Source organism: Ammodytes marinus (genome assembly GCF_949987685.1).
Source record: "Ammodytes marinus genome assembly, chromosome: 13".
In the NCBI taxonomy this organism is placed as follows: domain Eukaryota; kingdom Metazoa; phylum Chordata; class Actinopteri; order Uranoscopiformes; family Ammodytidae; genus Ammodytes; species Ammodytes marinus.
Genome location: NC_137217.1, coordinates 10,381,676 through 10,394,961, shown reverse-complemented (window position 1 = coordinate 10,394,961; position 13,286 = coordinate 10,381,676). Strand labels below are relative to the sequence as shown.

The 13,286-nt window shown below is 39.9% G+C and overlaps 1 protein-coding gene across 2 annotated transcripts in view; it reads left to right on the top strand.

Moving 5' to 3' along the window:
* The first annotated feature begins 246 nt into the window (after positions 1–246).
* LOC307259317 (uncharacterized protein) overlaps positions 247–13,286 on the top strand; it is a 31,020-nt gene continuing 17,980 nt past the window's right edge. The window contains exons 1-7 of one of the 2 annotated variants that reach the window (XM_080039115.1): positions 247–370; positions 1,063–1,225; positions 1,380–1,451; positions 1,586–1,662; positions 2,760–2,860; positions 8,488–8,604; positions 10,267–10,341. In XM_080039115.1, the coding sequence (XP_079895241.1) occupies positions 311–370; positions 1,063–1,225; positions 1,380–1,451; positions 1,586–1,662; positions 2,760–2,860; positions 8,488–8,604; positions 10,267–10,341 (665 nt within the window). In that variant the 5' untranslated portion in view covers positions 247–310. The remainder of the gene's footprint in view (positions 371–1,062; positions 1,226–1,379; positions 1,452–1,585; positions 1,663–2,759; positions 2,861–8,487; positions 8,605–10,266; positions 10,342–13,286) is intronic. The other variant, XM_080039116.1, reaches the window with a different exon arrangement.

Sequence of the window (13,286 nt, the reverse complement as noted above, 5' to 3'; positions counted from 1 at the left end):
AACACTGTTGTAGGCTACTGTTTTATCTTGAATACACGTCGAAAGGATTAGGTTGCAATACAATAAAGACAAAGGTGAGGAAATCATATTCGAAATAAGGCGGTTTATATATCTTAGTGGAACACATGGGAAAGTATGCACACGACCGTACAGAATCTGCTTCTGAGAAGCTACGATGTAGTGCAACGCGCACGGGGAAGGTTTGTCCCTTAGCGGCTCCCGTATCGCCACCAGGAAGTGGCTACAATTTCATTCATTTCTCAACAGTTTGTGTTTGTTTATTTGACAATCACAACGCCGAGTTGTGAATATGCGTAGAAAAACTGAAGCCCCAGAGTCAAACAATGAACCTGCCCATGTTGATAAAAAGGTAATGCATGATTAACGATACCTACCTGCAGATAGTGCACGCGTGTGACAACATAGGCTTCCTATGTTAGATACAGGCTACTAACATTAACTTATTGAAGACTGTTTTAGTTGACAGTCATCAAAATATGTCTGCTACTGACGATTACCTGCTCATATATTGATCTTCCACTAATACGCTATGTGGATAATTACACATTATCCGGCAATACCTCTGTTTAGTACAAAGAGAAGAGGAGCCGCCGAATCCCCCTTTAAGAAGCTGCAATTTTAATCACTATTTACTTATTAACTGCTTACTCACTTCTAAACTCGTTCTTAATTAACTTTGTAACAACTCTTTAGCAGCAGTTCTTTATTTCGGCATGGATCAAATAACTATAAAATAACGTTATTATCAAGCAATTGGGCCATTACCTGGGACTGGGAGAGGGTTGACTCCTTTTAATAAGATTAACTCTGGATCACCCAGATGCCTTCAGTTAACATGTGTTGATGTAGTGATTTAAGAACAGTCATATTTTATTGCAGAGCGTGACAAAATTAAATAAAACATTTACAGGATTAAAAGATATATTTTAGGTAAAAAAACAATACATGGAGATCAAGTAGGTATAATTTTTCAATCTGTAGGATTCGGAAGTCAGGTTACTTTGTGAGTTAAGAGCTAATTTTGTATCTTTCTACATATAGGACCAGGATAAAAGGCCATCCAGCCGAGCTGCAGCTGAGGCTAAAGTGTCTGTCGGCTCTGTGCTAATGAACGCTGGAAAGTGTTTACTTTTAATCATCCTCATCCCTCCCTTCCTCAACTATTGTTCACTGCAGAGAGAAGGACAGATGCTCCAACCCAAAGGTGCTCTTTAATCTCAGACCAACAAAGCCATTGCCACACACTTCAGTTTCACCTTATATTAACCCACACAATATATTTATTAAATGTCTTTGATTACATATCCTCCAGTGGAAGTACTAATTGCCTAATTGTTTTTTTTTTACTCTTTTCCCAGATGGCCAGATCGTTGATGTTGGCCTGGGTCAGAAGATGCATCTTTTGTGTAAAGGCAAAGGAAACCCTGTTGGTAATATTCCACGACCTTGAATGAATGGTGTTCTATCAAGTTATTAAAAAAATGATCAGCATGGTTCCATGTCTTTTGTAGCTGGTGTGTGTCTTCTTATGGAGCCCACCCTAACCAGTTTTGTTTTTCTGCAGTCATACTGGATGCACCCACTGGAATGTCCTCAGACGTTTGGTTGCATGTCCAAGAAAGTGTGGCCACATTAACAATGGTGAGGAGAATATGACACAATTACTGTGGATTTTTGAAATGATTTCCCCAAATATTACATTAAAAACAAATGATGTATTTCTTGGTTTAAACAAGTGGGCTAATCAGAACTAAAATATCTATCTCAGACTTGTAGGAATAGCTGATGTTTGGTGAGTATACTGGCCTGAGTTTTCAACTTTTTCAGTGCAGCCCTCTTTTCTATAAAGTCTATGGTGTGGTCATGTTGTTTGTTGTCAGGAGCATGCGAGGACAGCCCTTGCAGTGGCTCTGCCTCATCCTCTTTGCTCAGCAAGGACTCAGTACAGCAGAAAGCCTGAGCTGACGGGCTGCCCTGTGCTGTTGGTCTCTGAAATGTGAGCCAAATGAGGCCACAGGCTCACTGGAGAGGGACCTAGATACAGCACAACTTAACAGCTACATTGCATAAGCAGTGACAAAAACAAAGTTACAGTGCACTTTTTTATTTGTATTCATTAATACAGGCAAGAGATACACGTATCACATACAACCTTTTGATGCCAAGACAAAAAAAAAACAACAACATACAAATAAATAAATTATACTTAAAGAAAAAAAAAATAGAAGAAAAAATAGTGTTACTATTTTAATAGTAAGTGCCAAATCATTAACATGTGACTGGTAGAGCCAATGGTTTAGAGTTTTAGTCCCACTCTTCACAAAACCAATTGTTATCCCATTTCCTACCGGTTGTGCTACTTTTAATGTTTTTTTGCTTCACAGTATATTTTTTAGTAAGCAGTCATTTTGTTAAAATATCTTTTAATTGTAAAATTCCGGAGTAAGAATAGATGTATCAAAATATTGAAGTCCTCTTCCAAAAAGGAACTAAAGGCGTAGGGAAAAGCAATAAGACCTTTACTCTGAAATTATAAATTATTTATGTTTTGGAAAGCAATTTCTGACACCTTTATAATGGGTGCACAGACCTGCTGTCTAAATCCACACTTTTTACACCTATGCATTTGTTTCAATTTCAATGTTACTGAGCCAACATTTGTTCTTTAATGTACACTGCCAGGATATGGTTGGGGGGATGAGTGCTTATTGACCCTTTTTTTCCCCCACACTGTTCAGGTGTGTACCTATGACAGAATGGGACTGGGCTTCAGCAAGCGGCTGATGCAGAACGAATCCACAGGAACTGAGAAAGTTTGGGGGACGTCAACGAGTGGACGGTTAGTATACAAACTCATTTGAGTGCTTGTGACATACAAATGCTAAAATGTTAAGGCTGTCTTATTGCCACGCATGCTGCTGTACTCAACGTCTATACGGTACACTCAATGTCACATTTTCGAAATCAACAGTTTTTATTGCAATGTAATGGTTTCTAAGTGAGTGAGTTGGGCCTGCCTTTACACCTGCAGTGTGCCATTTTGTCTCATTTATTTGTGGTGACTGAGCTTGATAATGAGATGTGTTGGACTGATGGACATTGTGTTGTGGGTTGTGGTGTGGTCTGACAAGTGCTTGTTATTGTGGGAAGCTAGAGTCTACTTTGGAGCCTTCTTTAATTGACTCAGTCTGACTTGAGTCCGGGCTTTTGTAATGTCTGTGTCGCTGTAGCTCAACTACATGAGGAAAATGATTTGGGACTGTGCCTGTGTAGAAGGTAATAGCTATGGTCTATCATGTTCCTTCATATTATCAACACAATATTGTTATCTCTTTAACATCCATGGGAAATTTTCTTTGTTGTAGTTTTTTTAATATGAAGTATTATTTTAGATTAACACCCAAAGGATGACTATCTACAACTGTAAAAAGTGTTCTTTCAATACTGATTCATGTACAACAAATTTCAGTCTTGAAGAGGACCCTTTATGCTTTCTGTCTTTTCTGTGCTATTTTCTTTGGTTTTGGTTGGTTCTGCACTGCCTGTCACAATTTCTCAAAACTCAAAATTAAGCCATTAAATTGGTTGATTTGTTGATCTAAAATCCAGACCTAGTCCATTTAGGATCAAACGACAAACAGAGAAAAATGCAGCGACAATTCATATTTGACAATCTGCAACCATAGAATCAATCATTGGGAGTTTTTGCCTGGAAAATGGACTTAGACGATTAATGTTCAGTTGACTGACTTACAGAGTAATTATTTCAGACGCTTTTTGATTTTTCTGTTGAACAAATCATTTCAGCACTAAGTTGTGTTTACTGGTAAATACCGCCATTACATAGTGTCAAGTCCAGCTTAAAACCAAGCCTGCTGCACTACACACTAGGGCCCGACCGATATTGATTTTGGAGTGCCGATGCCGATTATTTTCAGAGAAAAATTACGATTACGATTAAATCGGCCGATTAAAAAAAAAAAAAAAAAAAATCCCCAAAATATATATTGAATTTTTTTTTGAACCCTTGAATATATATCTATATATATACATTTTACTGTTGAACATATGTACAGGAACTTTTTCTTTATTGCAATACACATTGTCTAAAAAAAATAAAGTGTAACAAATATGTCTAAATTCAGACATTATGCATTTTATCTTACTGCACCCAACCCTCTGGAACTCCCTCCCCCCAAACAGCATCACAGGGGCACTTTACACGGTGAAAACGTGACAGTTTTCCCGTTTTTGGTTTAAAAAAAAAACCCTTTCAGACACAATTTATCTGACATCTTCACTCGTACACATGTTTTCAGAGGAAACGAGACGAAATCGCTGTAGTAGCAGTGCCAAGCCAATAGTCAGCGGTGACACAGCCTAGTAGATAGCTCTTCCGGTACAATTTGATGCATAAAACCTTACTGTAACCGAAAAGTAATGCCATTAACGTTCATAAAGCGGTTGGTATAAGCTTGGGGTTACAAGTATTGTAAATTACAAGCTTTCTGTCCTCTTATTTCACTGCATTGAACTCGTGAAAACAGAAGACATGCTGATAGTGAAGGGGCTTTGTGAGCGGCTACTTTCCTGTTAGGCGTACTTCAAAATAAAAGTCGACTCACGTTTGTCCAGTGAAATGCTGTTAATGTTTAGCCAGTGAAATGCTTTTACTGTGAAGCCGTAGCCTTAATGCTCCTTTTGTTGAACAGTAACTTAACCGCTGCACGCTGAACTATGGATAGTGTTTTTTTAATGTAGAGAGAGCCGTGTCCCTGGCATATAGAAGCTACACACATTTATTTTGCTAGAAAAACCGGCAGAGCACAAATCTTTCCCCAGAAAAAGGTGGTGGGTGGTCTCAATATCTTACTAATCGCTTAGACTAAATTGGCGAGTGTTATATTTGAGCCCTGCACGACACTCTCCACTGATCACAGTGATGGTGCCGCGGAGACACCTTGCATGTTATGTTGTCTTCTAACTTTATAACTTGCGTGTGGGTATTATGACAGCAAATGTTATAGACTACGCATACGTGAAGTGGAGCCGTGACGTCAGCGTTACCAGGGAAAATGGTTTCGGTGTTTATAAGAAACCAAAATCGTTGTGTTTTCCAAAAAATCCTCCCTGGGAGTAGATCTCAAAAACTTGCGGTTTCATGCTTGCGTTTGCTGTTTTCATGTAAATGATATAGTGCAACCGCGAGAATATTTTCGCGTTTTCACCGTTTCGTGTTGTCGTGTAAAGTGCCCCTGAGACTCAATAAACTCATTCAAAAGTCAACTCAAAAGTCACCTCTTTAAGGAAGCATAATAACACCTGACTCCACTTCAAACCTTATTTAAATTTTTTCTGTATGTTGTTTTCTTTTTCTACATGTATGATTCTCTATGATGTAAAGTGTCTTTGAATGACCTCCATAAAAGCACCATATAAATTCTATCAATTATTATTATTATTAACTGTCAAGTGATGACCAATGCCTCTGCTATTGGTTGCAGGGGGAACTTTCAAGTGTAAATTAATCCAATGTATTACAACACACCTGCTTCTGCTGTAAATAGGCTATAGCATTAATGCTATTCAATTTGGCTACCTCCAGGGCAGCAATATATTTCACACATGATTGCTTGAAAAAAAATAAAAAAATAATGAAAAAAATCAAATAAAAAATCTGCAAAAATCGGCAAAAAAACGGCCGATGCCGATAATTCCGAAATATGCGAAAATCGTCCGATATAATCGGCCGGCCGATAAATCGGTCGGGCCCTACTACACACACACTAATCAAATTCAGTTGTGTGTTGTTTATCACTTTACCGGAATGATCACCTGGGGCCTCATTTATAACGGTGTGCGTAGAAACCTTCCCAAAACATTGCGTTCGCACAAAGCCAAGAATGTGCTGCGCAAAAAAAAAGTTGAGATTTATAAAACTGTGCGGCGCACTGTTGCACGCAATCTTCCCTTTATAATTGTGCGGTGAATTGTGCGCAGACAATCTCCGCCCGTGTCATCCCACTTCACCTCCCAGTTTCATCCCACAATCTACCATACATGGCGAATGCTAAATAGCTCCTGAATATGATGACGCTCTTAATAAGCACAACATTTTGACTGACATGGGGAAAAAAGGGAGGCAACCAGCCGCAAAGAAAGCGACTGGGAAGGAAGAAAGCCCGTGCCATGCGTCGCTGTAACTGCCACTAAAACACAAACACACACGCGCGCGCTGATCACATATCATGATTGGTACAGTCGTTATAGTCTTTGGTAAACTGTTTTGCCCAACTTTGTACTGTATGAAATATCACGTATTAGCGAACCTGTTGGACTATATGTAGGCCTATATAAAATGTGTTGTGAGAAGTGAAATAATGCATTAGCCTATAGTCTATTCCAAAGCATTGTTCCCTTTCCGTGAGATCCACACATTTCCAACAACAACGTCAGATTATAGTTTACACTTCCAGGGTTAGTTGTTATGGGAAAGAGATGCATAAAATAATTTGCTAAATTCATAACATGATTTTATCTAACGAAATATTTAGTTTTAATTAATATGTTTGGCCTTAACTTTGTACAAAACTACTTTTTACACACAGCCTAAAATATTGACTTTGCTCTCCCGCTGGCCACTCACGGACACACCTCCCGACGTATATGATATTATTATAGAGTAGAACTATAAGATTACATGTAAAAATATAACCAAAACATGTATAGACCTACTTGATAAGTAAATCAACCTACATCATTACTGCATGCCATAGACAACAGTAGCCTATATTCGCAACAATAGGTACGCACATGTAATTGATTAAATATATTGGGTGCCATGCATTTCACAAGGATATGTGTGTTTTTCGGATGACAGAGCTTTATTTCGTGGTGTTGCCATTGAGTGTCGCTGATTCCCCGAGTCAGGAAAACCTTGCGGTAGCTCTACGCATGGTCAAAAGTTTGCGTGGGAATACGCACACTTCTCCGCAAAGAATTATTTTATAAATACCACTGTTTTGCCACCGCACATTTGACCGCACATTCTGCCTGTCTACGCAAGGTTTTTGTGCGTAGAAAGCTTTATAAATGAGGCCCCAGGTCAATCAATATTGCCTTGACATAGTGGCTGTTTGGGGACTTCTCATTAATGCTCCCAGCCCACACAGACTGATGTGTGTTGCGTGGACACCATGTGCCTTCCTCTTTGACATCGTAACGCCGTTTGTCCAACCTTAAATCTCAGTCGTGGGTTCGCCAACGGTCAACAGACTACTTTACCTTGGCCATCTGTCCTGGAAAAAAGCCATCCTATTTGTAGATCGCAAATCAATTTCCCAGGATTCAATATCGCAAACAGTTTGATGACTCACCTAGCCCATATCCCTGGGAGTCTAGTGAGAACTCTTCATTTCAGTGTGACAGCTCAGGTTTGATTTGTTGGCGCGACAAACGGAGGACAGCAGATGGCTCTCAGAGAGGAACTGCTGCATCCTGTATACTGATTATGATGCCTCCTCTGATGATAGAAGTTTAGCTGAGAAGTTTTTCTTTTCCTGTGGGTTGTGGCGATGAGGAGCCAGCACTCCCCCCTTCTTTATGCTGTCCTCTGGGTCTCAGCAGGACTGTTTATGTCGGTGCCAAACTAAACTTTTCATTCTGTTGTTACCCTGTTTTAATTCTGGGATATAATTTGTAACACTTCTTGGGTCATGCTTTTTATAACAGGTCATATGCATTGGCTGAATACAAATCACATTATGTGGGGCATTTTGAAACATTTAGAAAATGATGCATTTTTCTTACTGCAAGGCTTGTCTACATGAATATAGCTTATATTTACAAATGATCCATTCATTAGGTGTATAAGCAAGAAACAATAAGTTAAAGCTGGGGTGGAGGATTTGGGGAGAAAATGGCAGTTGGGATAGAGATTCAAATCCAAATACCTCAACCGCTCCACTTGTTCTCTTTGGTCCCTCCCCTATGGTCCCTCCCTGACACACTCTACACCATTTATCCTCGAAAGATCATTGAGGGGTGACCCTCTTTTACAATGACGTCGAGTCAAGCCTACACTGGTATTTTGCTCACTATGGTGGGCCCCCTTTGTTTACAAACCCGTATACAAATCCTAGGCTGTGTATTAACACTGGATTTATTTCCAGCGCACACACATTAACAGGTAGCGTTCTTGATCTTGAGGAGACATTCACTGATTTGGACAACAAGCGTTCTCCAGAATCACTGACTCCACCTTTTAAATAATGACTCTCCCGTGGGTTCATCTTAATAAAGCCGTTAACTAGCAGATAAAAGATGAATGAGGTTAATGATGGCCTGTTTTCATCTTCCATGCTGAGCGTCCTAGTCCCTCCTATGTGAGTAAATAAACCCACTGGCCCAGTTTGCAGTGTGTCCTGGTTTAGTGCAGAAACAGATGAGTGTCTTCATGTGTTCCAGGATGGTGGATGATCTGCACCGGCTCCTGCTGGCTGCTGACATCGCCAAGCCCTTCATCCTGGTGGGCTCCGAGCTGGGTGCACTCAATGGCCGCTTCTACAGCCACATTCACGATGCGTAAGTAGTATACTGTATGATAGATACACGCAAAAAGGATAGCCACCGGTAATGTTACAGTCAGATAAAGAACAGTTAATTGTCGTAAGTGGTACTGCTCAGCTTGTGAAAAACAGTTGTATACTCACATGTGGGCTCTCGAAAGGAGCTAGAAAGACAAAAACATGTTATATTATTAAGGTCATCTCAGCTTGGGCTTTCCTTTAAGACAAAAACATTCCAGCACAAAGCCTGCATTACATCCTGTGGGCTTGGAGTTTGAAAGATGTGATATACCAAACAGGTAGAATTAAACCAAATAGGGGCGCCCTTAGCTCAGTTGGTAGGGCGTCCCCCCCCGGGCCGGGCCCAGCAGCAGACCCGGGTTCGATTTCCGCCCGCGGTCGTTCTCTGCATGTCACTCCCCTCTCTGCCCCATTTCACCTCTGTCTCTCTGCACTATCAATAAAGCATGAAAATGCCCAAAAAATATCTTTAAAAAATCAATAAATAATTAAACCAAATAATCCTCTTGCATTGCATTATGGGGAATGTTGGTTGGATCCTCTTGGAGCTCATTTACATTTTTTAAATGTATTTATTATTAGTGTGTTCATAACTCTGTCTGTGTGCCTGGGGTTCAGTGCCACAGTTTCAGTAATTTGTGAAAACAGGACCAACATACTGCACTTGTTGGGAATTATTTTTAGCCACAAACTAATACGTGATAGTGAGTATTTATGGCCGACTGAATAAATAACAGTTATTCATTCTCACATTTAGTCATTTTAAACAACTTATTCTGAAAGTATTTTTTTTTAAACTTTTTTTTTTCAAAATCAATAATATCAATCTATGTTATTATTTTTTTTACTATACAAGTTAATCCTTTTAAAAAGTTTAACCCATATCTTCTTTCTATGTTAACCCCAGTTATAAACTGTTGCTTTGTCGTGTGTTACACGACGACCAAAGATGAGGACTTCAGTCTTTCCTAAATTCCGATTTTAAAGAAATCACACACTCACTTTTCAAGTTTGTTCAACAACAACAACAAGAACAGATTTGTTTAGCATTTTAATGTGCAAAATATTTACTGTGTGTGATAATGGTACTGAACATGTGCAACAGTGTGGCTCATTGATGTTTTCAATACTTTTTAGTCTAATAGTGTCTAATGAGTGTATTTGATGAGATAACAAATGCCTTACTTTTAAATTGCTTTATAGCATATTATAGGGTATTCTGTGCCTTCAAAACTCTCAAATATACTCTGGTGTCCTTTCCCATCTTCCACTATAACTCAGCCTTCTCGGGTACAACACAGTGATTAACGTGACAAGTAGCCCGTACCAGGGATGAAAGATTTACTATTTTATCGGGTCTGATGTGGCTGCTGTTGGGGAGAAAATGAAGTAGTGGTGAGTGGGTGACACCTCTCCCAATGGAAATATTGCTCCTGCATCTGCTGTACTGTGTGGTCATCTGTCTGAGAGGACAGACAAATGTACAGAAAGACGCCATCCATCTCACACTCATTATGGCCCAGGCCGGGAGGGTAAAGTTGACAAGGGGAGTCAATGAGTCTTACTTCATCTAAGCGTGCGTGTGTGTGTGTGTGTCTGTGTGTGCGTGCGTGTGTCTGTGTGTGTGTGCGTGCGTGTGTCCTCTCTTTGTCCCCAGGCAAGTGTCTGACCTGGTGCTGATTGATCCAATCCCAGAGGACATCTTTGAGGAGGACCAGTGGAAAGAGTACTGGTGAGTGTCATGGTGCTTTTAAGGGGCGTAAGAAGCACAGAACTGTGGGTGGGGCGGGGGGCGGGGGGGTGGAAGGGGAGGGGAGGGAGGCAGGCAAGAGCAGAGGATAATAAAAGGAAGACTGGTCCACTTGAAAGGGTTGCTTTAGAAAATAGAAAAATCAACAGCTGACTTCAAAGCTTTGCTGTCGGCATGCAAGTAGAATTCCCGCACTGCGGCTTTATTCTATGATACAATATTTAACAATCAATCATACAGCAGCAGGTCTCCATGGCATTATATCCATTAAACCGCCACCTTGTAGGCTATGGTAGAAATTGTGGTGGTTTGCCTTTTTACTCGTCTTACTGTCCGACCAATAATTGAATAAATGAGCCTTTCTGTGCACGTCACTTTTGTTTTATAATTAAAAGTCTGTTTGAGTTTTTGCTTTGTGTATGTGAACTGAAAAACCCACATCTGGTGCGCCCCGAAGATGTGGAAACTAGGGAGAGATTTGGCAAAGCGTAATGAAAGAAAGATTGAGGAAAGGAGCAGAGAGGACGATAAGGAAGAGAAGAAAAAGGATTAGGATGAGGACAGTGGAGGCAGCAGCGCTACTGTAGTTCCACGCTCCCATCTCCTCCATTATTGGCTTTTACAGTGAGAACAGTTGATTATCTTTAGCTGGGTGGGGCTCATTAGCATGATTAATCTGAGGCCAGAGAAACTCATTAGCTTCATGGCACTCTTTTAGCACGGAACAGATGAAGGAGGAGATGGAGGGGTTGTGTCGGTGCCGGTCGAGACTGAGTGACAGCCAGTGTAATAACACTGCTTTAATCCTGCAGGCAAGATGTATGTCAAGTGGTGTAGTCACTGTCGCAGCATATATCTCATTATGCATTAATCATCATACCAGGCTTGGTATTATTAATGATAACCAAGAGAGCCGAGGAGGAAGGATGTTGGGGAAGAACTTGTCAATTATGCAACACTTAACAGCATCTCAGATTGTTTACAAGTAAAGCGCGTCATGTGCAATCATACATAAAAAAAAGATATTTCACCACTGAAGAGGCTTTCTAATTAATCAGTTGTATCACTTTAGCAAAACCGTGCTAAGCTTTTTTTAGATTAGATGTAGCTGACGGGCGAGCAGCGGTGGCTACGTGACAAACGCATCTCTGGAGTGCATCTGTAGTGTGTGGGTATTTTTGTGTCACTTACCAAGCAGATCAAACAGCTCTTTTTTTTCTCACAGTACATTAGTATCTAGCATTTGAAGTGTATCTTCGTCTGTGAATAATCGCACAAAACAGTTTGCAACATAACAAAAAGTAACAGAGACAATGTCATACAAACTTCAAACCTACGCCCCTTTTTGACAACACTTCCTAATACTGAATGTAAAAAGTAGCTTCAGATTAAATGACACAATCCCAGCTCTACTTATGCCAGCATGACATTTTAATTATGAATTTTTCTATTTATCTATTAAATACATTTTTAGACCTACAAAGCATGTGCACATGATCAATCACTCATTACAACTGTTTCTTAATAAATTCAACCCTTAAACAGAAGATTAGTCCTGCTGCCCATTTGTTTCTTGAAAATGTACGAGATTAACACAACTCTTTGGAAGTTTCAATTGTTTTTTTAGAAAGGTTGTTTCAAAAAAGTACATCATCTGCCAAAGAGAAAATGTAATGTGCAAAGTAAAGAATTTTGGTCTTATCAATTAGCCTTGAGGAACCCCACAAGTAACCTTCAGAAATTAGTAAATTAAATAATACTTCCTTTCTAGGTAGCTACTTAAACAGGAGTGTACGCCTATAATGACATCTCTTTTTATTTTTTAAGTTATAAAACTATTGCTCCAGATGGTTCTTGCATGGCAGCTACTGCCATCGGTGTATGAGTGTGTGTGTGTGAATGGGTGTATGTGGTTAGAAATGTAAAGTGCTTTGGGGCTGAGAAAATCGGCTAAAAAGCGCTATACAAGTCAAGTCCATTTACCATTGAAAACATTATCAACAGAATAAGAAAACCAAGGCTGTATATATCTATCTTCCATTGGTAGTTTATACCTCCTTCGATTGTTGTATACGTGTCTCCAAAGCAGTTGTAAGAGTTTAGATATCACTGGCGTATGGTAATATCAAGTAATCTCAATTTGTGCTGTGACTTGGTGAATCCACTGTTCCCGTCCACCAATATTAGCCCGTGGCTTATATAAGAGTGAGTCAAGGCAGATAAGAAATGGATCCCTGAAAATGGGCCTAATTTGTACGTGACTCAAAGTGGAGCAGCGCCATTTATCAGGGGGTATGTGTCCAATTATCCTCTGATTAATAGGCATACATTTCACTGAGTGCATGACAGTGCAGCCACAATCCAATTATTCTGTGGGTGAACCAATGGAGAGATGTAACCAACCAAAGACTTACATTTACTTTTGTGAAAAAAAAAAAAAAGATCATCTGTGCCCCATTTACCCATGGGGGAGAGTTAAAAATAGAAACTGGAATGGAAATGTACAGTAAGAAGATACAGCACCACTCCTGATTTTCTTCCCTATTTTATATAGCAAGCTTTCACATAGGTGTGTATTTCTCTCTTAGATATTGGTGTATTAGCTGTCGGGAGGTCTTACAGTATTTTGTACACAAGATAAGCTATGCAGAGGGGAGCTGGGTTGCACCTGAGCAAGGATTGTGGGGAAGACCGTATCAGCTTTGCACTGGGATTTTAGGATTTACACATCAAAGAGCCGCTCATTAACAGAGGCTCACTCCCAAAATTGGTTCTGTTACATATTACAAAATGATTCGCCGCCATCCCTGGGAGGATGCTACCTTCGTTCGTGTGTGTGTGTGTGTGTGTGTGTGTGTGTGTGTGTGTGTGTGTGTGTGTGTACACTTGTATTAAGGGGTCATACCTCTTATTTGGGATTTTTTCCT